Below are 26,627 nucleotides of genomic sequence, written 5' to 3' on the forward strand. Positions count from 1 at the left end.
TATATATTCTATTTTTTGCTACTTTTGTGTGACACAGAATGGCGAAGTATGGCATTCATTTACGAAAAAAGTTAGTTAAAATACGGAGAGACGGTTTGTGAAATGTGTCCCTCTGGAGTGAGTGTGGAAATACAGTGGCCCTCTCCATCATCAAAGTTGCATCACCCCCGTCTTAAAGCATGAATGATTTGTATTATATTGTTGCAACAATTAAGGCAGACATAACTTTTTTTTTTCATTTGAAGGACCCCCAAAATGATACATATATTTGGCTGCGGACCACCATCTCATATTTTGTGACAGTAACCTCCACGCAGAAGCAAAGCTATGTTCGCTTTAAAAAATAATACACATTCAAAGATTTGCAAAGGATTTGCGGCACCTGTCGGTGCCATGCTGTGAGCTTGTATATCTGCCATTTTTGAAAGGCCAAAGTATAACACATGGTTAAAGTGGTTCAAATGATTGTGACGCTAATTTAGTAACTAATTGCATCTAATTTAGCTGGGGACCACCTGAAACATCACAAGTAGTCGATCCACTTCCAGCTTGCGGATAATTATGCTACCTTTTGATACTTTTGAATTTGAAATACTGAAATGTTTTGGACAGTATATTTCTAGCTGACAGAGACTAAATATTGGTTTGCTATTTCTCTCAGTTTGAGCAGGTTTTTGCGGCCGTGTCTACACCCAAAAAAAAAAAAAACTATTGGTTGAGATCTGCTGTGCTGCTTTGCACCTGTTCCTGGAATACAGCTGGTTTGATTGACAGAAGCTTTATTAACCCATTAAGACCTGAGGCCGCTTCAAAAAAAAAATCTAAATCCTAACAATTTTTCTGAAGATTTTTTTTTTTTGAATCACGATTTTTGAAAAATAGCAGATCTACAAGCTCATAGCGCGGCACTCGCTGCCGCGCTATGAGCTTGTATATCTGCTATTTTTGAATAGCCAAAGAAATCTAAAGTGACACAGACAGACTGTCTGCCTGTCTGTCTGTCTGTCTGTCTGTCTGACTCAAAGAGAGAGAATCTTGATTGATGTTCCTACAAAAAAAAAATCATACTGTTCCTGATTTGGCAGATAGGGGGCAGTAACACTCTGTGACAGGTTGCCAGAGGAGGGGGGAGGTGGTTAGGAGGACAGAAAGGAAACGGGCAGAGAATGGCAAAAGAGACAGAAGAATAGAAGGGAGATAGATGGAGGGGAGATGAGAGAAGAGTCGGAGGGAGATAGGAGAGGGAGCAGCAAACGAGAGCATGGAGCAAGGAGAGAGAGAGAGAGAGAGAGAGAGAGAGAGAGAGAGAGAGAGAGAGAGAGAGAGAGAGAGAGAGAGAGAGAGAGAGAGAGAGAGAGAGAGAGAGAGAGAGAGAGAGAGAGAGAGAGGGAGGAATGCAAAGTACTGTTTATCTATTATCATTACTGTCGGGTGGAAACCTTGTATGTCCAAAAACGTTCCTTTTTTATAATTAATATTACTTAAGAAACATTTAAAAATATTGAGAATAGCTCACAGAGCGTCGCCATGGGACCCTCTGTGAGAGCTTGTAGATCAGACAATTTCACGGATTTGTGTGACACTCTTATGATGATACAAAAAGACGCATGGTTTAAATATGGAGTTATGAGGTTTCTGCCCAACAGCAGAGATCACAACACCATCACTGTCACTTGGCTGTGTGTGTGTGTGTGTGTGTGTGTGTGTGTGTGTGTGTGTGTGAGCAGGGTTTGATAAAAAAAGAAAGAGGATGTAACATTTTCTTAACCACTTGAACACCAGTACTTCTTCATATAGCCGATCTAACCTCACATGCGTCTATGTTCGTGGCATTTTTGTAGTGATATGTTATTTGTCATACACAATAGTCTATCTACAATAAAACATACAAAGTGAAAACATGGAGATAAGTGCTTTCTGCCCGACAGAAAGGACATTCTAGATATGCATGAGAGTGGCAACGGTAGATGAAGCAAGTTTTGCGTTAAAGTTTATTATATTCTGAGTCCCCGTGTTGTTCACGCTCACACTCGCCTACGTATGAGCGAGTACGTATGAGTGTGAGCGTTGTAGTTTGTTTCACTTTGTCAGCGTATGTGCCTGTGTGTGTGTGTGTGTGTGTGTGTGTGTGTGTGTGTGTGTGTGTGTGTGTGTGTGTGTGTGTGTGTGTGTGTGTGTGTGTGTGTGTGTGTGTGTGTGTGTGTGTGTGTGTGTGTGTGTGTGTGTGTGTGTGTGTGTGTGTGTGTGTGTGTGTGTGTAGGAACCATGTTGCTGTTCCTCACAAGAAAAAAATATAGTTTTATGGTTTTGAAAAAAAGATGTTTAGAGATACGTTTACAATTAGACAAAGTTTCAGGTTGGGGTCATGGTTAGGATTAGAAGTTAGGTTTAGGGATTAGAGATAGAGTTATGCCTGATTTACACATAGTTGCACGCTGGCGTCATGCACAAAAAAAAGATCTACAAGCACACAACGTGTTTGTAGATCGGCTATTTTTCGAAAATGTGGATGTCCTCACAAGTATGTTAATACAAACCTGTGTGTGTTGCGAGTGTGTGTTGCATTTAAAGGGATTTAAGTGTGTGTTAGGGGGGCGGGAGGGGGGGGGGGGATGCTTTAAGGTGCATCTTGTCCTTGATGGACCCGGCTGAATACAGAGAGCCTTTTAAAGAGGGATTTACACCCTCTGTATAACGCTCTGCTCTGTAGAGGCTCTTCTAGCATTTAACAAATTGATATAGTCGACTAAAATGTGTTTTGGCGGTGCCTTGATGGCGTCATAATGCCTGATTTTACACTTTTTTTTTGCATGCTGAAAATAACCTATTTACAAGCTCACAACGCGTCGCAGCGCGACACGTTTTGAGCTTGTAGATCTGCTATATTCAGAGCACAACACCTGAGCGCAACCAAACATAAAATGACTTGTCTTTTAGTTCTACTGGATCTCTTCTCCACTAGATCCCTCACTAACATTTTAGTCAAGTTTTTATTTGTTGACGAAATTGTCAATATATTTAGTCTTAGTTTTAGTCATCATAGCTTAGTTTTTATTTAGTTTTCATTTAGTTTTTGTCAGTGAAAAAAAGGCAGTCGACCAACATTTTTCGTCATAGTTTTAGTCGATGGAATCAACACTGACTGGGCCACTGAGACTAGACACTCTCTGCTTCAGTTTGTGACCAGCTGGCTTTTCTCTTCACAGATGAGTAAAGGCTGGGAACGAGGCTAAGGTCTCAATGGGTTAATGCTTGCTGTGACCGCTCTAACAATGTGGAACCTTTCAAGCAGCAAAAAAAAAAACACCCTCTTCAAGGTGAAGAGAAATACATACCGTTGCTGTCAGGCAGAAAACTTATATATCCATATTTTAACTTATGTTTCATTTTTTTTTTTTTTTTTTTTTGTGTGTGTGTCCCATACATACATGAATGCCTTACTTGGTTGTTACTGGAGCGTCGCAAAAAATATGGAAATATTTAAAAGTGAAACTGTGTGTGTGTGTGTGTGTGTGTGTGGGGTTAAAAATGATTGAATCACTGAACAGTATTAACAAGAGCTTGAGGCTAAATATGAACTACCATCCATTGGAACACATGTTATTATATTAATAATACATAATAACTACATTGGATCCTTTGGAACACACATTATATTTTTTTCCCCGTTTTGCTGAAAACATTTTTGGACATAATATGTGGTTTCCGTCCGATGGTGTCCATATATAACCCTTTCACATGATGGTGTCCATATATAACCCTTTCACATGATGGTGTCCATATATAACCCATTCACATGATGGTGTCCATATATAACCCTTTCACATGATGGTGTCCATATATAACCCTTTCACATGATGGTGTCCATATATAACCCTTTCACATGATGGTGTCCATATATAACCCTTTCACATGATGGTGTCCATATATAACCCTTTCACATGATGGTGTCCATATATAACCCATTCACATGATGGTGTCCATATATAATAACCCATTCACATGATGGTGTCCATATATAACCCTTTCACATGATGGTGTCCATATATAACCCTTTCACATGATGGCGTCCATATATAACCCATTCACAGCAGATTGAAAACAAGTTCCAACAGTCAGATTTGGAGGATATTGTCAGTTCAAGGCAAATCCAACCACTTTTCTATGTTCTATTCACACAGCCTGCTTCAATAAGTACTGTACTCTGTGTACCAGAGTTCTGAACATAATGACACAATAACATGAATCGTACACTGACTGCCTTATGGAAATACATTCTGAGATGGTACTGGAGCTCGCTCTCTCTCTCGCTCATTCCCTCCCTCGCTCTCCCTCTCTCTCTTTAGAGAGCATTCAGAGTGTGTCCTGTTTGGATATTCAGACACCAAATGTTGTGACGCGCACACACACACACACACACACACACACACACACACACACACACACACACACACACACACACACACACACACACACACACACACACACCGTGTATGCACGTGTTCTGTGCTGTTTTAAATATTAGGGGTATACTGTATGTGTCTGCCACTGTGGGAGAGCAGAGGGGGGGGGGGGGGTGTGTGTGTGTGTGTGTGTGTGTGTGTGTGTGTGTGTGTGTGTGTGTGCGCGTGCGGTGGAGGGGTCGGTATGTGTGAGGGTGGGTGTGCGTGTGTGTTTTAGTGCATCCAGTTGTATCTGGTTTGGACCAATGACCGTAATGTAACCATCCTCTCAAAATAACTAATACAATCTATAGTAATGTGAGTAAATGTCCTCGATAGTAATGTGTGTGTGTGTGTGTCTCGAAATGGGGTCCTTGAGGGGGTTCCAGGGAGTCCTCTGTAAAATCAGGAATAGTTAAACACTTCTTTCCCCCAGCTATTCACAAATAGTCTATTTACACACTCTCACAACGCGTCACACAGCTTGTAAGATCAGGATATTTTAGAAGAAATCTCGCCAAAATCTTCTCTTAATGTGGGTCCCTGGCACAAGATCCTTTTTTTTTTAAACGGGGGTTCCGCGAGCCAAATGCATAATCAGTCTGGGTGTCCTTGACATGCAACAGTTTGAGGAGAAGACACTGATCTCAGTTATATTAGTGGATGTGTGTTCTCTGGCCATCTGCAGTCACACCTGCTCCGACACCGGCTTCGATATCAGGTGGCTCCGAGCTATAACCCTTTTAGACCGGGGAGAGAATCTGTCATTTTTTTATTTATTTGGCTATTCAAAAATAGCAGATCTACAAGCTCATAGCACGGCACCGAGTGCCGCGCTATGAGCTTGTAGATCTGCTATTTTTGAAAAATCGTGAAAATATGTGCAAATCTTTGAATATATATATTCTTTTGTAACTCAAATCTTTGCTTCTGGGGGGATTCTACAAATGTCTTCTAAATCCTAATAGTTTTTTGAAAAAGACATGTTGCTATAATCAGTGGTTCTCAAAGTTTTTCATGTCAAGGACCCCCAAAATGATATGTATTTGGCCGTGGACCCCCCATCTCAAAATATGTTTTTTCCAGGGACCCCCCCAGAAGCAAAGATTTAAGTTACAAATGTTAGCTTTAAAATATATATATATATATTCAAAGATTTGCACAGATCTTTAAAAAAAATAGCAGATCTACAAGCTTGTAGATCTGCTATTTTTGAATAGCCGAAGATATCTAAAAAATGACACAGATGCGTGTCATCCGGGAGGTCTTAATGGGATAAGGTAAGCTGAGGTAACGCTTTATCTCCCCTCAGGGGGTGATTTGGTTCACAGCAGCAGTAAACGTTATATGTTTGGCATCACTGCCGCTCTACCGTCACAGGCTCCTTCTCTAGAGCGGATTAAGGAAGGGGTCTTTCTCAAGGTGTTCAGATGGGCCTGAATCTACAGTAAAGGATGAGAAGAACCACTGATGTATAATATGCATTATGTATACGTGCAACATACAAACCAAAGTGTGTGTGTGTGTGTGTGTGTGTGTGTGTGTGTGTGTGTGTGTGTGTGTGTGTGTGTGTGTGTGTGTGTGTGTGTGTGTGTGTGTGTGTGTGTGTGTGTGTGTGTGTGTGTGTGTGTGTGTGTGTGTGTGTGAACACAGAAATCAAATGCTTACTTTTTGCAGATGACCTGCTGCTGCTGTCTCCAACCAAGGAAGGACTACAGCAGCAACTTGATCTCCTACACAAATTATCCCAGACATGGGCCCTGACAGTGAACCTAACTAAGACTAAAATCATGATATTTCAAAAAAGATCCAGCCGCCAAAACCATCAAGTTTTCCTAAATACAATCCCACTAGAACAAACAAAAAACTATACCTACCTTGGCCTAAACATCAGCAGCACAGGGAACTACAACCAAGCTGTAAAGGACCTGAGAGACAAGGCAAGAAGGGCATTCTATGCTATCAAAAGAAACATCAAAATAGACATCCCAATTAAAACCTGGCTTAAAATACTGGACTCTGTGATCGAACCAATTTCCCTCTATGGTTGTGAGATCTGGTGACCATTAGCAAACCATGACCTTGAAAAATGGGATAAACACCAAACCGAGACCCTACACACAGAATTTTGCAAATCCATTCTCCGTACCCAGCGAAAAACACCAAATAATGCATGCAGGGCAGAATTAGGACGATACCCACTCATAATCAAAATAAAAAAGAGAGCACTTAAGTTCTACAACCACCTAAAAGAAAGCGACCTAGATGCACTCCATAACAAGGCACTCAGACACAGCGAAACTCTAGAGAAATGCCCCCTCAGCCAGCTGGCCCTGGAACTCCGGACACAAACAGAGCCACGAGATAGAAAACCCATTGGACTAAACCAAATTATAAAACAGCAAAAGGAAAACTACCTGACACATTGGAAAGAAGCAACACAAAAGCAGAGTAAACTAGAATGCTATCTGGCCCTAAACAGAGAATACGCAGTGGCAGAATACCTGAGCACAGTGACCGACCCAAAACAAAGAAAAATCTTAACTAGGTACAGACTCAGTGAGCACAGTCTTGCGATCGAGAAAGGTCGTCACAGGCAGACCTGTATCCCGAGAGAAGACAGACTATGCACCCACTGCACACAAAATGAAGTGGAAACCGAGCTACACTTCCTAACCGTCTGTCCATTGTACCAAGACATCAGAGACACATACTTCCCACAGATTACAACCACACACGGAGATTTTGAAAACATGACCAATGACAAAAAACTCCCATATCTGCTGGGCGAAGTACAACAATGTGCAAACACAGCAGCAAGATTCGTGAGTTGCTGTGATAGGAGAAGGATATCAAACGGAACACAACCACCCTAAAGACTAATCATTGTGTATATTCCTGCACTATACCTGCACCCAGTGATCTTGGTACATAGAAATTGATCTATTGAAGATTCTGACTTTCAAATGTACATATTTTTTGTTTTGATTGTATTGTTGTATTGTGCTTTCTGCTTTGGCAATGTAAACGTATGTTTTCTCATGCCCTTAAAGCCCTTTGAATTGAAGTGTGTGTGTGTGTGTGTGTGTGTGTGTGTGTGTGTGTGTGTGTGTGTGTGTGTGTGTGTGTGTGTGTGGGTGTGGGTGGCTGGCGGCACGGAGGTGAGGCGCACCGGTGAACGCCAATGCTGTTTTTATAAACATCTCAGCGACCACACCCGTTTGTAACTACCACTGTTAACCCATTGAATCCGGGAACGCATCTCTGTCATTTTAGATTTCTTTGGCTATTCAAACATAGCAGATAATACAAGCTCATAGTGTGGTACAGAGTGCCGCACAATGAGCTTGTAGATCTGCTATGTTTAGAAAATGTGTGAAAATATTTTAATATATATATTTTTTAAAGCAAATGTTTGTAAAACAACTTGTTCCGGGGACCTTCAGAAGCAAAAATGTTATTAAAAAATGTTCCCTTTAAAAGACTAAAATATTTGCTCAAATGTTCAAGACTTTTCAAAAATAGCGGCTATTAGCTTGTAGATCTTCTATTTTTGAATAGCCAAAGTATAATATAATATGGATAAAGTGGTTACACAAATGCGTTTCCCGTTTGAAGGGATAATAGTAGGAGCATATCTGAGATGCATTTGCATCCTCTCTGGCTGTGTGCTTCATCACCATCACCAAGCTTGCATTCAAAAAGGCTCTGCTTGCGTTCTTCGCGGCAACTCGCTCGCTTTAGCTCGCTCGCTGGTGCCTCTCGTGGCTCAAGTTTGCTTGAGACACGGGTGCAAAACTATACTTTATACAAAACACCTACTGAGCCCCGCCGGTAGGTCAGTGTCTCACCTACTTAGACCAATCAATAGTCTGATTAAACCATAGACTGTATAAAAAGAATGGACAACGTCATATCGCGTCATATCCTGCAGAATGCCACCAGACCATTATCGGTTGGGTAGCTTGTCAATCAAGAGCGGGGGCGGGGAATGAATGCTATTGGTTGTGTAGCTTGTCAATCAAATCATCCCGCCCCTCCTAGAGCATAACCTACTTTATCTTCAATTTTAAAATAAATGGGACCATAGTTTACCAGAACGCATGTCATGATGATTGAAAGGAGACTTTAAACTAGCGACTGGAAGCATGCAGTATTTATGACAAGTTTTATTAAGGTAAGAATATCTAGTCTAAAGTTTGTCGAAAACCCATCCGCTTGCGTTAAAATAAATTCTTTCTGACAGAGCGTTGTGCTGTCTCTGCTCTGAATGGGCAGCCGCCATGTATGGCTGCTTGTGCCCATGGAGGGCTGGGTGACATGCTGGTTGTATCATGAGGACATACAGTTTGTGGATGTATAACCTTGCTGCACCTGTATTATTTGTGTCCTAGTATGCAATTTCCCTTGTGTGGACATAAATACATTGTTAATGTGTGTGTGTGTGTGTGTGTGTGTGTGTGTGTGTGTGTGTGTGTGTGTGTGTGTGTGTGTGTGTGTGTGTGTGTGTGTGTGTGTGCGCGCACACGCTATAATGTGTCCATGTCCTTGACGCAGTCGGACAGAGATGAGAGTTATTTGGCCAGAGATGATAGCTTTTGATGACACAGTTGTGTGTGTGTGTATGCATGTGTTTGTATGTGTATGTGTGCGATGAAATGATGCACTGTATCCTGGAGGACAATTACACGGTGTAAAGATAGTCTCTCTCTCTCTCTCTCTCGCCCCCCCCCCTCTCTCTCTCTCTCTCTCTGGCTCTCTGTGTCTGCTTGAGATGTAAATACCTCAGCAGCACCTTAAATTAGAAAGTAAATTGACTTCCAGAAGCGGCAGCAGCATGGCATGGGGGCCGTAAGCAGCATCCACCGTCTCTCTGCACGCAGCAGCTACTCTCTCAAATGTCTATTTTTAACCTGCACCTTGTTTTCCATAAGCGTTGGTGGGAGAAAAAAAAAACCCTGCCTGGTGCTTGTTGTGATGCTGGTGCACACAACAAGCACCACGTCGTCTCTGTGCAGTGGAAACCTCATATGTCCAAAAACTGTTGCATTTCAGGATTCAAAAGCATCAAAAGAAGCAGATCTACAAGCTCGAACCGCGTCGCGTCGCTTCGCGCCGCGTTTCGAGCTTGTAGATCTGCTACTTTTGATGCTTTTTTGTGACGCTGTAGTGTGATCGAATAGACCACCGAAGTCTGACGTCATTTACACATCCTTTGTTTGTCTACCTGGTTCGCAGTTTTCCACCCCCGTTCTGAATCCCCATAGACGTATTTAATATCGCGTCAAATAAGAACTGTGTTCCAAAAATAAACAAATGACCCCGGCGGTTTGACTCTTATGGATATGAAGCATCAACTGACGGTGAGAAAACGATAATGTTACTTCCCCCGAATTAGTTACATTTTCGCCAGAAACAGACTGTATCAAATATAAGTGACTGACTATCATAAACGATACAGAACCTCCTCCCTGACAATAACGCCGGGACAGTGTGTTTATTTTTGGACCACAATTCTTATATGAGACGATTCTAAGATGACCCAATGTTATTCTCCATAGAGAAATTACTTCCGCAAACCTGGGGATGAACGAATGACGTCAGGACTTTGGTGGTATATAGGGCGTTAATTTAAGAAAAAACACTGAATGTTTTTTATTGAATATTTTTATTGGCAAATATGTAAAACAGCACAGTTACGTTTAAAATACTTTGTCTAAAAGGTCCGTTCAAAAAAGTCCTTGCGGTCTTGTTTCCAATGAGGTCCTTGGTATTCAATTCATAGTCGTGTGTATAGTGGCACCAAACAGTTCAAATATCAATACAAAAATATGTAAAACATTATGGAGATAAGAGGTTTATGCCCAACAGCAACGATATGTATAAATACCATCTCACAGGCTCACCATTCACAACGTATACACGTTTATATTTCACACTCTGCATGGCTGATGTCGGCGGCCAATGTTTTTGGCCGTCGACCCCCATCTCAAAATATGTTGTTCCAGGGACCCCCACCAGAAGCAAAGATTTGAGATGTGGTGTTCGCTTTAAAATAATATATATATTCAAAGATTAGCAAACATTTTCACGATTTAAAAAAAATAGCAGATCTACAAGCTCACATTTTGGCTATTCAAAAAATAGCAGATCGAGTGCCGCGCTACGAGCTTGTAGATCTGCTATTTTTGAATAGCCAAAATGTAAAACAATGCATTTTTGCTCAAATCAAAAAAAGACACAGATGCAAATATTTATTTTTTCATTGCAGTTGAAAAGGCCTTAGAAATGTGAGAGAAAAACACCTGCAATGGCTCACTAGAGTGGAATGTTTCAATTTTCAGTTAAAACTTTTTATACCCGTTTGAAGGACCATGACAAAGACTTTTAATGTGTTGTAAAACTGAATGTCATGAAACCTTTAAAGACAGTTACAGTTATGTCAGGACAACTCATGAATGGATAAAGACAACCTATGAAGGATAAGACATATTTATTGAATGTAAAATGAGCAATGTATTTATTATGGTTTGGCGATGAAATGGATCTGCTTTTAGGTACTCTGATAAAGAGCATTTCCCAACCATAGGGACTCCCAATCCCCCCCCATAGTACACAAACAGCAGATCCAAAACCACAGGTGGTAGCTGGTGGGGTGGTGGAGGGAGGGCGAGCAGCAAGTTAGCAAGACCGCAGTGACAGCAGCAGCAGCAGCAATAGCATTAGCAGCAGCAAAAGCAAGCAGGATTAGAAGTGCAAACTTCCAGCTGCTTAAATAGGGCGGTCTGAGAATGAAATGAGTGTGATTGGATGAGTGGATGAGGGGGGCGTGAACGTTGAGCCGAGGCGGACCAATGGTTGGCCGCCAACAACTGCACTGAGTTCCCTGGCAGAACCTGATCTGCGCATGACTGTGCCAAGCGCCAGTGGTGGAAAAAGTACTCTTTACTTGAGTAAAAATTTCAATACTGCTGTGTAGAAATACTCTGTTACAAGTAAAAGTCCGGTAATCAAAATTTTACTTGAGTAAAAGTACAAGAGTATTGGCATCAAAATATACTTTAAGTACCAGAAGTAAAAGTACTCATTGTGCAGAATGTCCCATTTCACAAGTTCATAATGTATACAAGTCTTTTGAAAATAGCAGATCTACAAGCTCACAATGTGTCGCGATGCGACTCATTGTGAGCTTGTAGATCTGCTATTTTCAAATGGCCAAGCTATATATATATTGGGCTGAAGAGGTTAATGTATGTTTTGTGATAATAATAATGACTTTGTGACTGTTTTACGTTCAGGTCTGAGTCCATGACTACACCAAGGGTTGTTGACCTGCCTAGAGGCTTTGACATTTCCCATTGAAGCTTGGCGGCACTGACTTTATTTGGTCTTCCTTGGCTGTTAAATGTGTGTCTTAATTGTCAAATGAAGGTATAACGTCTTTGGTACAGCATAGCATTTAGTATGTCTTCAATGTTCATGCTATTCTTGTAAATCATGTTCAAAATGGGCAAAGAATGAAAGGGGAAAAAGAAAATAAGAGCATGGCCTGCCTGTCCAGTCAGACACATGGAACAAACTCCGGGACTCTCTGCAACTGGATCAATTGGTCTCTATAGAAACATTTAGGGAACTACTTACATAAGGAAGGCATTATGAAGTTTTTTGTTTTATATTGCACTTAATTTAAAATTGTATTTTTTTTTTGTATATGTTGTGATCATGTTGTCTTGAAAAGGAGAGCTCTCAATGGTCTTCCCTGAATGAGTAAATAAAGGTCGATACAAAAATAAAAAAATTTGTATCTATCAATAGCAAGCAGTTCAGGAACAACGTATGACTCCAAATCTGGACAAAGGTTCTGCCCGATCCGAGTCCCATCGACTTCCATTATGGAATGAAAGTTTTAGTATTTAAAAAAAAGTGTGTCCATAGACTGGCAGTGTGCACAAAACCTGTGGCGTTGTCAAATACAAAACACCATGGTGTCCCGCCGCCCCGTAACGTAACCCAGAGTTCAACTTCATTAGCCCAGAGTTCAACTTCATTAGGCCATATAACTTAACCCAGAGTTTAACTTCATTAGCCCGTAACTTAACCCAGAGTTTAACTTCATTGGCGTCTCGTCCAGCGAGAAGAATGTGGATAAGCTCTGGTCGCCAGGTCCCCACGTTGGTTCCTGTCACCTAACCGGGAGGAGGAGGAGCCTGTGGCGTATTCAGCGCTATTGGACGACGGAGTGAAGGCCGCCGGGCTGGTGGTGCTGCTGCCGCCGGCCGCGGGTTTGAGTTTGAAGACAGAGATGTGGAGGTGAGTGGCGATCTGGTCACAGACGCTGACGCTGTAGCGCACCAGGTCAAAGACGGACAGCAAGAGCGCCACCCACAGGACCAGGTACTCGTCGATGAAGCTGTTGAAGTACTGGTTGAGGAACAGCAGCCCGGGGCCCAGGAACGCAGAGTCGGCGAGATGCATCTCGCTCTTGGTGATGTGGGCCACCATCAGCTTGTTGGTGATCTTGGCCGACACGAAGCCGAAGGCCAGGACGTAGAGGCAGGGGTGCTTCTCGAACAGCTGCACCGTCGACTTCTTGTAGATCATGAAGGCCAGGCTGATGACGGTGCCGATGTGGAACAGCGGTCCCACCACGCTGCTCCCGGCGATGGTGGACCTGTTCTTCCCCACGCCGCCCGCAAAGATGACCCGGAAGTAGCCGGAGCAGGAGAAGACGGCCCCCGCCACGGTGAACAGGGCCGGCGCCATCTTGGCCGGGACGTCGAGCGCGGGGTGGACGGCGCGCTGCCAGAACTCCGTGCCTCCGAAGGCGGCCAGCAGGTGCATGGCGATGATGAACATCTGCACCTCGGTCACGTCGACGATGCCGCAGCGCAGCGTGCCCAGCACGTACGTCTGCCAGTGGGCGCAGTAGAACATGAACATGGCGGCGAAGCAGCAGAAGAACATCCAGTCGGGGTGGGTGCCCAGCTGCGTGGAGACGCACGTGCCCAGCACCACGAACACCGTGGAGAGCGAGTCGCAGCCGTGGTCGAAGAGCTCGCCCAGCGGCGTGCTGCTGTCGGTCCGCCGCGCCTGCTTGCCGTCGATGGCGTCCAGCGACTGGTAGAGGAAGATGCCCACGGCGCACGTCAGGTACACCCAGAGCGGCGCCTGCTCGGTGGCCGTGGGGCAGTGGTAGACCAGCACCAGGGTGGTGAGCACGTTGATGGCCAGGCCCACGATGGTGATGAGGTTGGGGGCGATCCAGGTGGGCAGGTGGCGCAGCAGCCACTCCCAGAAGTGCGTCATGACGGGGTCCAGGAGGGAGCGCCCGGCGCTCTTGTACGTGTGCTCCTCCAGCCGCTTGAGCTGGTGGAGGGAGAGCGGATGAGACGGCATCGTGCACCCAGTTTGTGTTTATTGGTCGGGACCGGACTGCGCAGGTCCAGACACAGCTTGAGACACCTAGTAATCCCCCTATATATCTGTGGGATGGGAAATCCGGACCGCTTGTGTTTTCCGGTTGTGGTTGTATAGGACGGTGATGATGATGATGGGATGCTGTTAAGGACAAGCTTTATTATTCCCCCAATCGGATCAATAAAGGTCTTAATCTCTCAGACGGACCAGGAAGCTGATGAACACTACTGACTGACACGCTTGGCCGAAGCATCTTTTTGATTGGAGCAGGTCATGACGTCATATTGATGACATCAGTGAGGAACTACCATATATGGTTAGCACTTGATCGGTGGTTTTGGTGGATTAGGGGGTCTGATTAGGGATTCACAAACCTACCCCTCCCTACCCCCCCCCCACCACCTCCATCACCGCAGATGGATAGATTTAGGCATAACGTTAAAATGGACTTTGTTCAGTAGCACCAGGTTAGAGAGGGATAGGTTTAGGTATGGTCTTTAACCAGATCATCTCTGTCGGGCGGAAACCTTATATGTTCAAATAAAGTTACTTTTCAGGATTCAAATTTAAAAATAGCAAAAATAGCAGATCCACAAGCTCAAAACGCGTCGCTTCGCGCCGCGTTTCAAGCTTGTGGATCTGCTTTTGTGTGACACACTGAAGTGTGATCATGTATAGGGTATTAATTGACGAAAAAACACAAGAGGTTATAATATGGATAATAAGAGGTTTCTGCCCCGACAGAGACGATATACCATATGGTTAAAAGGTCTGTGTTACGGTGTGGAACCTTTGGTATGGATGAGATCTGGATGAGGATCTGGATGAGGATCTGGATGAGGAGGATCTGGATGAGGAGGATCTGGATGAGGAGGATCTGGATGAGGAGGATCTGGATGAGGATCTGGATGAGGATCTGGATGAGGATCTGGATGAGGATCTGGATGAGGATCTGGATGAGGATCTGGGAGGTGCAGTTAGCCAGGAGTTTGTAATAATAATACAAAAATATGACACCAATCCTCCTTCAGAGCTTATAGGTAACGATTCAAGGCCCACAACCTCATTTACTTATTTTGTCTCCTATAGGTGTTAAAGGAATATTTATTTAATTTCATTTAATTTCATTTTATTTCACCGCCCCCTGGCCCCCCATGATAAAAAAGGTAATTGAAAAAACACAACCCCCAGGAGGACAATACCAGTCACCAGAACAGGACGTGTGTTTTAAATGAGTCTTTGTTTTAAAATGGAGTTTGAAGTTACAACAGGTTTTATACAGGAAGGGGCATGTCTGATGAAATCAAATATCTAAATACTGAATCAAGGTTGTTAGGTGTTTTTTTGACAGTTTAACAATGACTTATTATTATTCTGTTTTTTAAATGTTCTGAATCTGAGGTAAAACCATGCAGTGCATTCAAAACATCAAACATTCAAAAAGTACATGGATGTCTGACAGGAGATGCAGTCCCACGTATAACTAAATGCACTGCATCTTAAGAGCACGGAAATATGACACAAATATCATGACATAAAGGACGTCTTCACCCATTTTAACCCATCTTCATAAAATTGGTCATCACTAACGCTCACTTTGTATTCTCACTCACTTGCCTCAGACGAGGGCTGTGGACAATTCAGAAACCCGCCTACCAGTGATGTCATCAATTAGGAATCAAAGACAATATATAAACTACAGACTTTCTCTTCCTGGAAGCATGCCATAATAGTAGCCATTGTTGTCGCATGTCAAAAAAATACAATTAAAAACTTGTTTGAAATGACCAAACCTGCATACCGATGATGTCACTGGTAGGCGGGTCTCTGAACTTTCCACAGCCCTCTGAGAAAATGGTGCCATATTATCATGCGCATTAGTGAGGACCAATTATACGACGTATAAAGTGGTTCTTTAACAGTACAAGCAAAAAAAAAAAGGGTCCCTTTTCATCGAAAGAAAATGGATTCCTTCTTCTGTCGTATGTCCTTAGACCTTCAGCTCTGTTGCAGCAAGCCAGTCCAGTGTGTCATTGTCTAGGTCAATTAGGCCACGATCACCATTAGGTGGCCGGTATTCGGGGCAGCTGGTCATCATAGTCTGTAGTGGATCCACAGATTCACAGTGGGCATTGTCTGTGAGACCCCACTTGTGCATTGATGCATTGAAACGTCCCACACCTGTCCTCAGGCGATTGAGGGTTGTCCACTCCTTACGTGGGAGGTGCTGGCCAGGAACATCTGTTGGGTCCTCAATGTATTTGTGAAGCCTGGATTGTTCTGCTGCCTTCCACTGCCTTCACCCAGGAAGCCTTGGAGGTGTCCGCTGGTGTTGTGCGGAGCAGATCCTGGGCCTGTGTGGCAAAGGGGCGTCGGGACTTGAGGCGTGCGCGCTGTGGTGTCTCAGTGACGACCTTGTGGAGGAGGTGTGATTCACTCATCTGTGCCTTCCGAGCAAGGGCCAGCGTGGCGGCTTCTCGTCTGACCTCTGCTGGAGCGATTCCAGCGAGGACAGGCAGTTGGTTTGTTGGAGTGGCTCGTAGACATCCGGAGACGGTCCGTAGGGCGGTGTTGAGGGCAGCATCCAGCTTCTTCACATGAAGGCTACGGCTCCAGACTGAGGCACAGTACTCAGCGGCGGGGAACACCAGAGCCTCGGTGGAGATGCGCAGTGTCTTTGTGGTGGCTCCCCACGTAGTACCGGCTAGACGCTGTATCAATGCGGCACGGGCGGTGGTCTTTCCCTTGACAGTGTCCAGGTGGTGTTTAAATTACAGTGTTCTGTCAAGCTTCACCCCAAGATATGTCGGGGAGAACTGGGACTGTAGCCGGGCATCTTCAACCATGATGTTGATTTCACGGGTTGCTTCCTTATTGTAGGTGAGGTGGAACATTGTTGATACGGTCTTCTCAACACTGAGCTTGAGGCGCCAGTTCTTCAGGTAGGAAGACAGAATGTTCATGTCATCAGAGAGGCCCTCTTCTACTGCTTCCCAGGATGGCCAGGTCGTCTGCGTAAGGGGACCACTAGAGGTCCAGAAGTGCCCTTACGGGTCTGTAACTCTGAGAGTACAAACGGGTCCTTGGAATTAGAAAACTTGGGGTGCAGGACTTGTAGGGGCAGGATCATCACACGTCATGCTGTTCAGCTTGGAAAGTCTTCCTGGTAACAAGCACTTGGGTTTCCTGCGTCCTACCTCCTCAGTGATGCTTCCTAACCCTATGTCCTATGTCCTTCGAGCAGGCATAAGAGACTTGACACAAGTAGCAAAATGGCTGACCGACTTCAACTTCCTGTAGGAGTTAGGATGTAGGAGATAGGACAGATCAGAATAAGGACCTGAGGAAGCACCCTTGGTGAACCACTTGACTTAGGAGATGACGCAGCCTGTATCTTTCTGAGGCTTCAAGTCTGGCTCTTTCACAGGCTTCACCTCTTCCTCTTGTTTGGGTGCGTTTTCGCCGCCCTTGTCGGGTTTGGCCCTCTTGCTAAGGTCGAAGGCGGCGTAGACCTCGGGCGTGCACAGCTCGCTGAGACCCGGCAGCTCGAAGGCGACGGGCTCGGCCAGGCCGTAGCTGGCCTTCAACTCCAGCCGTGGCTCCTCCGCCGGGACCTTGTGGAAGTAGATGAAGTCGTTCTCGCGCTGGCTTTTCGCCAAGGTGTTCTCGATGAGCCGTCCCAGCTTGAGGAAGAAGAGCTGCTCCGAGGGTCTGGCCGTGCTCCCCGGGCCTCTGGTCCTCCGGTAGTCCTTGCACAGGGCCTCTGCGCGGGAGTACGACTGCGCCGCCTTTTGGAGAGATCTGATCGATTCCCCGCACTTGTCGCCGGCCAGCAGAGTCTGTGCGTGGTAGCAGAAGGCGTAGGCCACGTAGAAGTGCTGCTTCAGTTGAAGGTACCTCCTCCACTTGCCGCTGCACTCGGGCTCCAAGGAGCTCAGCGTACGGTCGGCTTTCTGGTAGAGGTTGGCCGTCTCCAATGACAGCGCGGCGACCAGCTTGGCCTCGTGCTTCAGCTCGATGGCTCTGGCGATCGTCACCTCCTGCGCCTCCGCTTGGCACTGGATCGCGTAGGTGTTGAGGACCCGCGGCTCCAGGTCTCGGCCCTTCTCGGCCGGGGTGATCAGACGGGGGACCTGGACCTCCCCGAGGTGTTTGAAGATACCGGCAGCCACCCTCAGGCTGCGGTGGACGTCTTTAGCTTCCGCCTCCGTGACGTTCTCCTTCCCGGCTAGCCGCGATGCAGACTTGGTGTACCACAGCGCCACGTTGAAGGCCATGGATGCTTGCTCAAACACGGCGTCCCGCTGAGCGCCGGCGGCGTTCCCTTGCAACGTGTCCGTCCACGTGAACTTCTGAACGAACCTCATCTTGTTCTCCCGCGTGGTTCCGTCCAGAGAGTCGACGAAGCCCTGCAAGAGGGAGAAGTAGGCGTCCGCGGCGCTCTTCATGAGCGCCGGGGTGCAGGTGACGTCGGTGAGCATCTCCAGGAGATGCACTCTGGACGTCCTCAGGTCGTTGCAGATCCTGCTGGCAGCGTGGCTCGAGGCCACTCCGTAGAGGTTGAAGGAAACCTGCGCTGTGGCCTTCAGCGGGTTTCTGTGAAACCAGTGTGCCATCCTTTTCCCGTGGCTTTTTTGGATGAAGACACAGTTAAAAGGGTCTTACAACAACAACAATGCTGTGGGGGTCGTTTAAACAGCCCTTTGGAAAGTCTGGCAGAGGATAATTCACTGGGTGGCTAGGTGTTTTTACACTGTGAAAGCAGTATAGAAAGATGATCCCACCTTGGCGATGTTAAAACCCGTCATCTGGGCTAGACATGGTTACTCGATGCGTCCGAGTGAGTCCAGGTTGTTATGGTTATAACACTGCTGACATCAGTGTGACATCATGACTCCATGTATGGTCACAGCTGACACAGAACTCCATATTAGGGCATGACTGACTTGATCGTGACCTCATCCATGATGTTGTGCGACACTGGTTCTCGACGTCTGGTCTGAGGACCGCCAGGGGGTCCAAATGGACGATCATGGGTCTGGACCTCAGAGTGTATATCCGTGACCCGTGCAGGTCCTTTTGGTTCAGCTTGTCCTTTCTCAGAGTTAAATAAACACTGAGGATTTTACAGTGTAGATTGAGGTTGTATGTTTTTTTTGTTTTTCATTTCAAGGACCCCTAGTTTGATATGCATTAGACCATGGACCCCCATTTGATACAGTACCATCACATTATGTCTGGGACCCCAATTGACACTGTAAACGGAACCATTTGGTTCCATTAGTGCACTCTCCCAGTTACAGACCCACAAGGGTCCGTTTGGACCGCAGGTGGTCCCCGTGAACCAGATGTTGAGACACAAGTGTTGTAGGAGAACTACAAAGCCTGTTGCTAGAACTGCAACACAAAACAAAACATCTTCAATAGATTAAACGCATTTTGAGCTTGTAGATTGGCTATTTTTCAAAAGATTTGTTGTATACACTTGAAAACTTGTGAAATGGGACATTCTGCATAATGAGTACTTTCTACTTTTGGTACTTTAAGTACATTTTGATGCCAATACTTTTGTTCTTTTACTCAAGTAAATTTGTTATTCCTGACTTTTTGTAACAAAGAATTTCTACATTGCAGTATTGATACTTTTACTTAAGTGAAACATGTGAGTACTTTTTCCACCACTGATCTTAGAATCGTCTCAAGCACCGCGTTTCGAGTTGCAGATCTGAAAGTTCTGATGCTTTTGTGTATGAGTGTTAAGTAGGGCGTTAATTTATGAACACTAAAAGTTGAGAAAATATTGAGATAAGAGGTTTCTACCCGACAGCAACTAAAACAAAGGCTAAACGACAACAAAACCAGCCTTGATAGAGAGAGAGGGGGAGTGGGGGGGGGGACGATGAGGGACAGAGGGAGGGGAAGGTGAGGACTCGAGGAGGTAATCAGTGCAGATGGGTGAAGAGATTGAACAAGGGAGGGCCGTGTGGGGAGAGTGTGTGTGTGTGTGTGTGTGTGTGTGTGTGTGTGTGTGTGTGTGTGTGTGTGTGTGTGTGTGTGTGTGTGTGTGTGTGTGTGTGTGTGTGTGTGTGTGTGTGTGTGTGTGTGTGTGTGTGTGTGTGTGTGTGTGTTAGAGACAGGAAGAGCAGGGAAGGGGAGATTGAATCAGGGACACGGTACAAAGGCTGTTCTACACACATGGAAGTAATGGTTCTTAAATGGTTGTTTAAAAGGCTATGGTTCCATGAACCACTGATGGTTCTTTGAGACCCCTCTGACCACTTAAACCCTGGCGTCCCAATTTTAGGCATGAGTTAGTAGGCAAACGGTTTGCCGAAAAATAGCAGATCTACAAGCTTGTGGATAAGTTATTTGCGACGAGGAGATTTGGTGTTGAGGGTCAAAAGGTACAGAGCCCTAAGAGACACCAGTCGACAAGGGTTTAAGTGGTTAAGGGTTCATTATATAACTGCTTCTTCTTCTTTTGGCTAACTCCCATCGGGGTCCTCGGTGAATCCTGCTACCTGCATGTGGTCTTTCACCTCACCCAAGGGTTCTTTATAGAACAATTACAATAAATGGTTCTTAAAATAACCTTCTTTTTAGAACAAAAAAAATTAGTTCTCCCCATGGCATCGCTCTGAAGCAGTGGTTCTCAGAGGTAGGTCCATGCAGGGGCCATTGAGGGGGTTCCCAAATGGACCCTTGCATGTCTGCATCTCTGAGAGTGTACACATGGGTGGACTGGAGGGATCTTGAAATGTAAACGTTTCAGGTTGCAGTCGGCACCCTTTATTTTCCTGTGTGATGGGGGGGGGGGGGGGTAGGATAGAGGAAGGAGGAGATTGAATCAGAGACAAGGCACAAAGGCTGCAGAATAGTAATAGTGAAGGAAGATAAGTAGATGGTGAGATAGAGGGAGGGAGAGAGGGAGAGGGGGCCAAATGCTGGGGATGGAGAGATGAAGGGGAAAGAGGAGGAACTAGAAAAAGTGTTCCTCGGAGCACAGGTCTCCGCCAGGTCAGGTAGGTTATTGTGGCCTCCTGATGGCGCTATAATAGGCCAATGTGAAAAGGGTGCCATTTCTTCTTAGACCTTTCACGGCAATCGGACACTGCATTCATGATTTGAGGCATTTTGTTCCAAAAATGTGTTTTGCTAAATTAGACCTGCTGGTGGCGCTATAACGGGCCAATGTGAAAAGGGTGGCATTTCTTCCTCTGCCTAGTGGGAATGTGCGTGTGAAATTTCTTGGGCATTTTGTTCAAAACGGACCAATCCTGCAAACGTTGGAAGCCAACCTTAGCCAATGAGGATGGAATCTGGGAAATCGGACAGATCCGGGTTGATCACATGACTATAGAGATGCTGTGTACTTTGCATGACGTTTGGATACAATCTGTAGGAGTAATATAAAAAAGAAGAGTTTCGCACAAATCGGCCTCCTGGTGGCGCTATAACAGGCCCATGTGAAATATTTGGGGCAGAGGTTATGAATTGGCATCCAGGGAGTGTGTGTGCTCAGTTTCGCAGCGACCAGGCCAACGGTGCCGGAGATTAGCTGCTCACACGGACAGGGGCTAAAACATACTCTCTCGCCATGCCTTTCGGCCTGGCGGAGAGAGAGAGAGATCTGAGCGATGGATGGCAGCTAATGGGGTGGAGAACAGGGATGCAAAGGTCTGAGCACATGCAGAACGGAGGAGAGGAGAGGGGGGGGGGGGTCACCGGAGATACAGAGAGAGAGAGAGGGGGGGGGGGTCACTGCAGATTAAATGATGAAAAGGTGAGTGATAGAAACCAGCCAGGGAGGATAGGATGAGAGAGAGAGCAAGATTGAGAAGAGAGAGAGAGAGAGAGAAGCGCACGCACGCGCGCACACACACACACACACACACACACACACACACACACACACACACACACACACACACACACACACACACACACACACACACACACACACACACACACACACACACACACACAGGGATAGAGATTGGGAGCAGATGAGCAGAGTTGAGAAGATGATGGAGTGACATAAGGCTCAGAGAGAGAGAGAGTAGATGAGGTCACTGCAGAAGAGAAGTGATGGAGAGACAAACGGAGGGGAGAGACGGAGGGGGTGAAGTGAGACAGTGAACAGATGGCTGGGTGGAGACGGGAGCTCAAGGAAACGAGAGAGAGAGAGAGAGAGAGAATAAGATGGGAGGAGCAGGGTATAGAGAACAGAGTAGGTGGGTGTGAGAGACAGACAGACAGACAGACAGACAGACAGACAGGGACTGTGAGACAACTAGATTTTCAGATCTTGAGCCTTGAATAGATTTTTTTTTGTATTATCAAGTCGGAGCAAATTATACAGTGGTGGAAAAAGTACTCAAATGTTTTACTTAACTCGCCCAAATTATTTCTGGCTATATCTGGCCATTACGATTTTTATTTTTTATTTTTTAAGTGCTTAGGAAGCGAGATACAGCCTTTTTCAGTTATAAGTTAAACAAGGAGTGGGTGGAGCTGCACATCTTCAGATAATGATATCTTGGGTTCTAAAAAAAAAAAGAAAAAAAAAAGTTAATGGCACGTTGCACCATAGCGGTAAAACACGTGAAACACGTAAAAGTAAAAGTCCGGAATTCAAAATGTACTTGAGTTAAAGCATAAAAGTATTGGCATCAAAATGCACTTAAAGTACCAAAAGTAAAAGTACTCATTGTGCAGAATGTCCCATTTCAAGTGTGTAAATATCTTTTGAAAATTGCAGATCTACAAGCTCACAAAGCTCACAATGCATCACTTCAGGGGAAGAGAGCCTCTGTAATTTTAGCCAGTGTATCACAGATATCATACCAGATTACATAAACCACAGCATGGGCATAATGGGTGAAAATGTTGGCGAAAATGGATGAACAAATGAACATTCAGCGAACATTCAGCGGACATTTGGTAACAAAAAAAAATTGCCGATCTAAAAGCTCACATTGTGATCTAGTAAATCGTCTATCTTCGCGCTATTTAAGTGGTTAAAGGACAGAAACATTGAGCAAAACAGACAGGGAACACCAGTTGTGGACTTTAGCGTTAGCGTTAGCATTCATTCCTGGCTGCTGAACACAGAATAAAATGTTCCCTCCGGAGATTTTCAAAGCTTCATCTCACCTCGCCTGAACTTCTACTTCTCAATTCAGCTCCAGGCGGCGAGGCTATTTGAATACAGCACAAAGCACAGACCCACAACAACACAACCACACAACCACACACGCACACACAAACCACCACTCCAGGATAAGCATCGAGGCCTTGTCTTCTAATATAGTGAATTGAGTTTGGGAGCATGGCTCCGGAAGATGAAGCTGTCTTATCTTTGGCCGCTCGCCTACTGGGGAATGCGATGCTCGCCCCGTCTGGTAAACTGTTCACTTCTTTAGCCTGGAGACGTGCACTGTTTCTCCCAGGATTGTTTTTTTTCTAAAGCAGTCGACTGGTCCGTCTGCCTTTTTAAAGTAGCAATACTGCAATGTAGAAATAGTCTGTTACAAGTAAGAGTCCCGTGTTGATAGTTCTACTTGAGTAAAAGTAAGAAAGTGTTGGCATCAAAATACATACATATCTAAGAGTTTTCTAAAGCCTAACAGTATGCTGTTATGTCACAGACCCCCAAAATGATATGTATTTTGACCATGGACCCCCATCTCAAATGATCAGATCAGAGTTATAATGTTCGCTTTAAAACATATATATATATTTTTTAATGTTTTTTTTTTTTTTTTTTTAAGATTTGCAATGATTTTCAAGATTTTTCTAAAAATAGCCGAATAATCGAAAATGACGGAGATGTGTTTCCGGATTGAATGGGTTAAAGTGTAAAAAGTAATAATTATGCAGCATTCAGCACAAGTAGAAATGTTGTTTTTAAAATCTGTCAAATAGCCGATCTACAAGCTTGTGAGCTCGTAGATCGGCTACTTTCTATGTTAAATATATGTTTTTGTAATAATCTAAATACGAGAAGTAACTAGTAACGAAAGCTGTCAAATCAATGTAGTGGAGTAAAATGCACAATATTTGCCTCTGAGATGAGAAAGAAATACTCAAATACAGTAAAATGTATTTACTTAGTTGATCCACCACTGTTTCCCACGTTGGTCTGAAACACGATCTCAATCATAGTAAATACAGCCTATTGTTGCTGTCGGGCAGAAACCTCATATCTCCATATTTTAACTTAAATAATTAAATGAATGCCGTACGCGATCATACAGAGTGTCACACAACAGTATCAAGCATATATCAGTTAGGGGGTGGGACGATATGGGTACCTCACGATACGATATATATCACGATATTAGGCCCACGATAACAATATATATCACGATATTCGACGATGTTCGATATATTGCGATATCACGATATTCGATATATATTGCAAGAAATTTCACCAACAATATATCACGATATCTGAAAATATCGATATATTGCGATATCACGATATATTGCATGAAATTCACCAACGATATATCACGATAGTCCTTGTATTCAATTCATAAACACATAAAATAGCACCAAACAGTTCAAAATCATCATTACACAAATACAGAGTAGGAAAAACAACGGTTTTTTTTTTTTTTTTTATATCGATATTTTTCGGCAGCATATCGATTATTTATCGCGGGAGAAAGTATCGCGATTATATCGATATATCGATATATCGTCCCCACCCCTATCAGTATATTTGTTGTTGTTTTTTTAATTTGAATCCTGAAAAGTATAGTTTTCAACATGAGGTTTCCAAAGCGACAGAGACTAAACTGTCTGGTTTCCCTTCAGGGAGTTAAAAAGCTTCATAACTTGTTTTAAATTCACTTTGAGAAGCTGAGGCTGTTTGGCTCCAGTATGAGCACAAAGCACAGACCCACACATATACACATTGAGCAACACACAACACTTAAGGATAAGTGTTGCCTTGTCTTATGATATTTTAAATTCCATTTGGGAGCCAGCATTGCCTGCAGAAGATGATGTCTTTCTTTGCACTGAAGATATTTCATAATCTAAAGGACGGTTTGCAGGATGACTCTGATCTCTCTAGCGCAGGGATCTTCAACTTTTCAGGCCAAGGACCCCCTAGACCCCCTAGATGAAGCAGGGACCCCCTACTCTATATTGTATGAAATTTTGTTTCAGATTAGTCTGCTCTTTTTTCCCTCCACACCTATAGCCTCTTTGCCAAAAATAGCAGATCTACAAGCTCTCAACGCCTCACGCTGCGAGGCGTTGAGAGCTTGTAGATCTGCTATTTTCGGCTAACGTTCCACTCAGAAAAAGGAATTCTAGGTTCAAGTGGTTAATGCAAAAAAAACTAAATCATATCACACAAAGATTTGGCGGACCCCCTGTAGTAACTCTGAGGACCCCCTGTTGAAGACCCCTGCTCTAGTGGTTAGGTGTAAGGAACACCCGGGGCCTCTATAGGGACAAACGTGACCAAGCGTTAAATGTCACGGTGCACGGCGCCCTGGCCACTTCTGCGCTCCAGGAATGCAGAAGTGCCGTTTTCACACCCAAGACGTACAAGATTGACGGATCCGCAACAACACTGCAATCTGCGTTTTTTTCAGACGAGAGAGAGAGAGAGAGAGAGAGAGAGAGAGAGAGAGAGAGAGAGAGAGAGGAGAGAGAGAGAGAGAGAGAGAGAGGAGAGAGAGAGGAGAGGAGAGGAGAGAGAGAGAGAGAGAGAGAGAGAGAGAGAGAGAGAGAGAGAGAGAGAGAGAGAGAGAGAGAGAGAGAGAGAGAGGACGACTGAGAGAGAGAGAGAGAGCGTAAGACGAGAGCCGACGAGTTCTTCTCTGCTCTTCGCGTCGCTCTGCTCTGGCACTCCGGAGAGACCCTACCGAGCCTCGCACACCCCAACACAGTTGTTCTCAACAGAACGATGGTTCCCCTGAAAGCTCCTCAACAAGACATCTGTGACACGAATCTGTGTAACTTAATAGAATAATACACAGAGTGGGAGTCAGTGGGGCAAGCAGGTGTGAGTGTAACGATTAACGGATTAAATAAAACGCATACGAAGATCCGGACATCACTGAGCAATATCCTTAACTGTTAACCCATCAAGACCAGGAAAGCATCTGTGTCATTTTAGATTTTAACAACTTTAGCCATTATTTTATACTTTGACTATTCAAAAATATACCATACAAGCTGTACAAGCTTGTTTGACTCAAGTCTTTAATTCTGGGGATCCCTGGAACAAAATAACAATGGTTCTAAAAGCTTTTCATATCAAGGACCCCCAAAATGATATGTATTTGGCCGCGGACCCCCATCTCAAAATATTTTGTAAAAGGGACCCCTAGAAGCAAAGATTTGAGCCAAAAATGTTCAATACAAGATATATATATATATATATTCAAAGATTAGCACAAATCTTCCACGATTAAAAATTATTGAATAGCAGATCTACAAGCTCATAGCGCCGAGCTTGTAGATCTGCTTTAGTTTTGTTGTTGAACAAATTTGAACATAATTTTGTGCAAATCTTTGAATATATATATTTTTTTCTTTTTTTACTTATGCTATAATATCATTGGTTCTCAAACTTTTTTCATGTCAAGGACCCCCCAAAATTATATGTATTTCTCCGCGGACCCCCCCCCCCCCCCACCATCTCAAAATATTTTGTTCCAGGGAGCCCCAGAAGCAAAGATTTGAGTTAAAATTATAATTATGAATTCAAAGATTTGCACAAATCTTCCAAATTTTTTCAAA

At 44.4% G+C, this 26,627-nt stretch overlaps 3 protein-coding genes across 3 annotated transcripts in view; all 3 read right to left on the minus strand.

The window, feature by feature from the left end:
* LOC308075364 (C-type lectin domain family 4 member C-like) overlaps window positions 1–26,627 on the minus strand; it is a 598,318-nt gene that overhangs the window by 33,245 nt on the left and 538,446 nt on the right. The gene's annotated exons all lie outside the window — the stretch shown is intronic.
* LOC308074059 (choline/ethanolaminephosphotransferase 1-like) lies at window positions 12,555–13,838 on the minus strand (the record flags this gene model as incomplete). Its single annotated transcript, XM_080413397.1, has 1 exon — window positions 12,555–13,838. The coding sequence occupies one exon, from the start codon at window positions 13,836–13,838 to the stop codon at window positions 12,555–12,557; it is 1,284 nt and encodes a 427-aa protein (XP_080269523.1).
* LOC308074607 (BRO1 domain-containing protein BROX-like) lies at window positions 17,231–18,475 on the minus strand (the record flags this gene model as incomplete). Its single annotated transcript, XM_080414113.1, has 1 exon — window positions 17,231–18,475. One exon carries the CDS (start codon window positions 18,473–18,475, stop codon window positions 17,231–17,233), a length of 1,245 nt encoding a protein of 414 aa, XP_080270239.1.

This window comes from Gymnoscopelus braueri (genome assembly GCF_963280865.1).
Source record: "Gymnoscopelus braueri genome assembly, chromosome: 19".
Taxonomy (NCBI): domain Eukaryota; kingdom Metazoa; phylum Chordata; class Actinopteri; order Myctophiformes; family Myctophidae; genus Gymnoscopelus; species Gymnoscopelus braueri.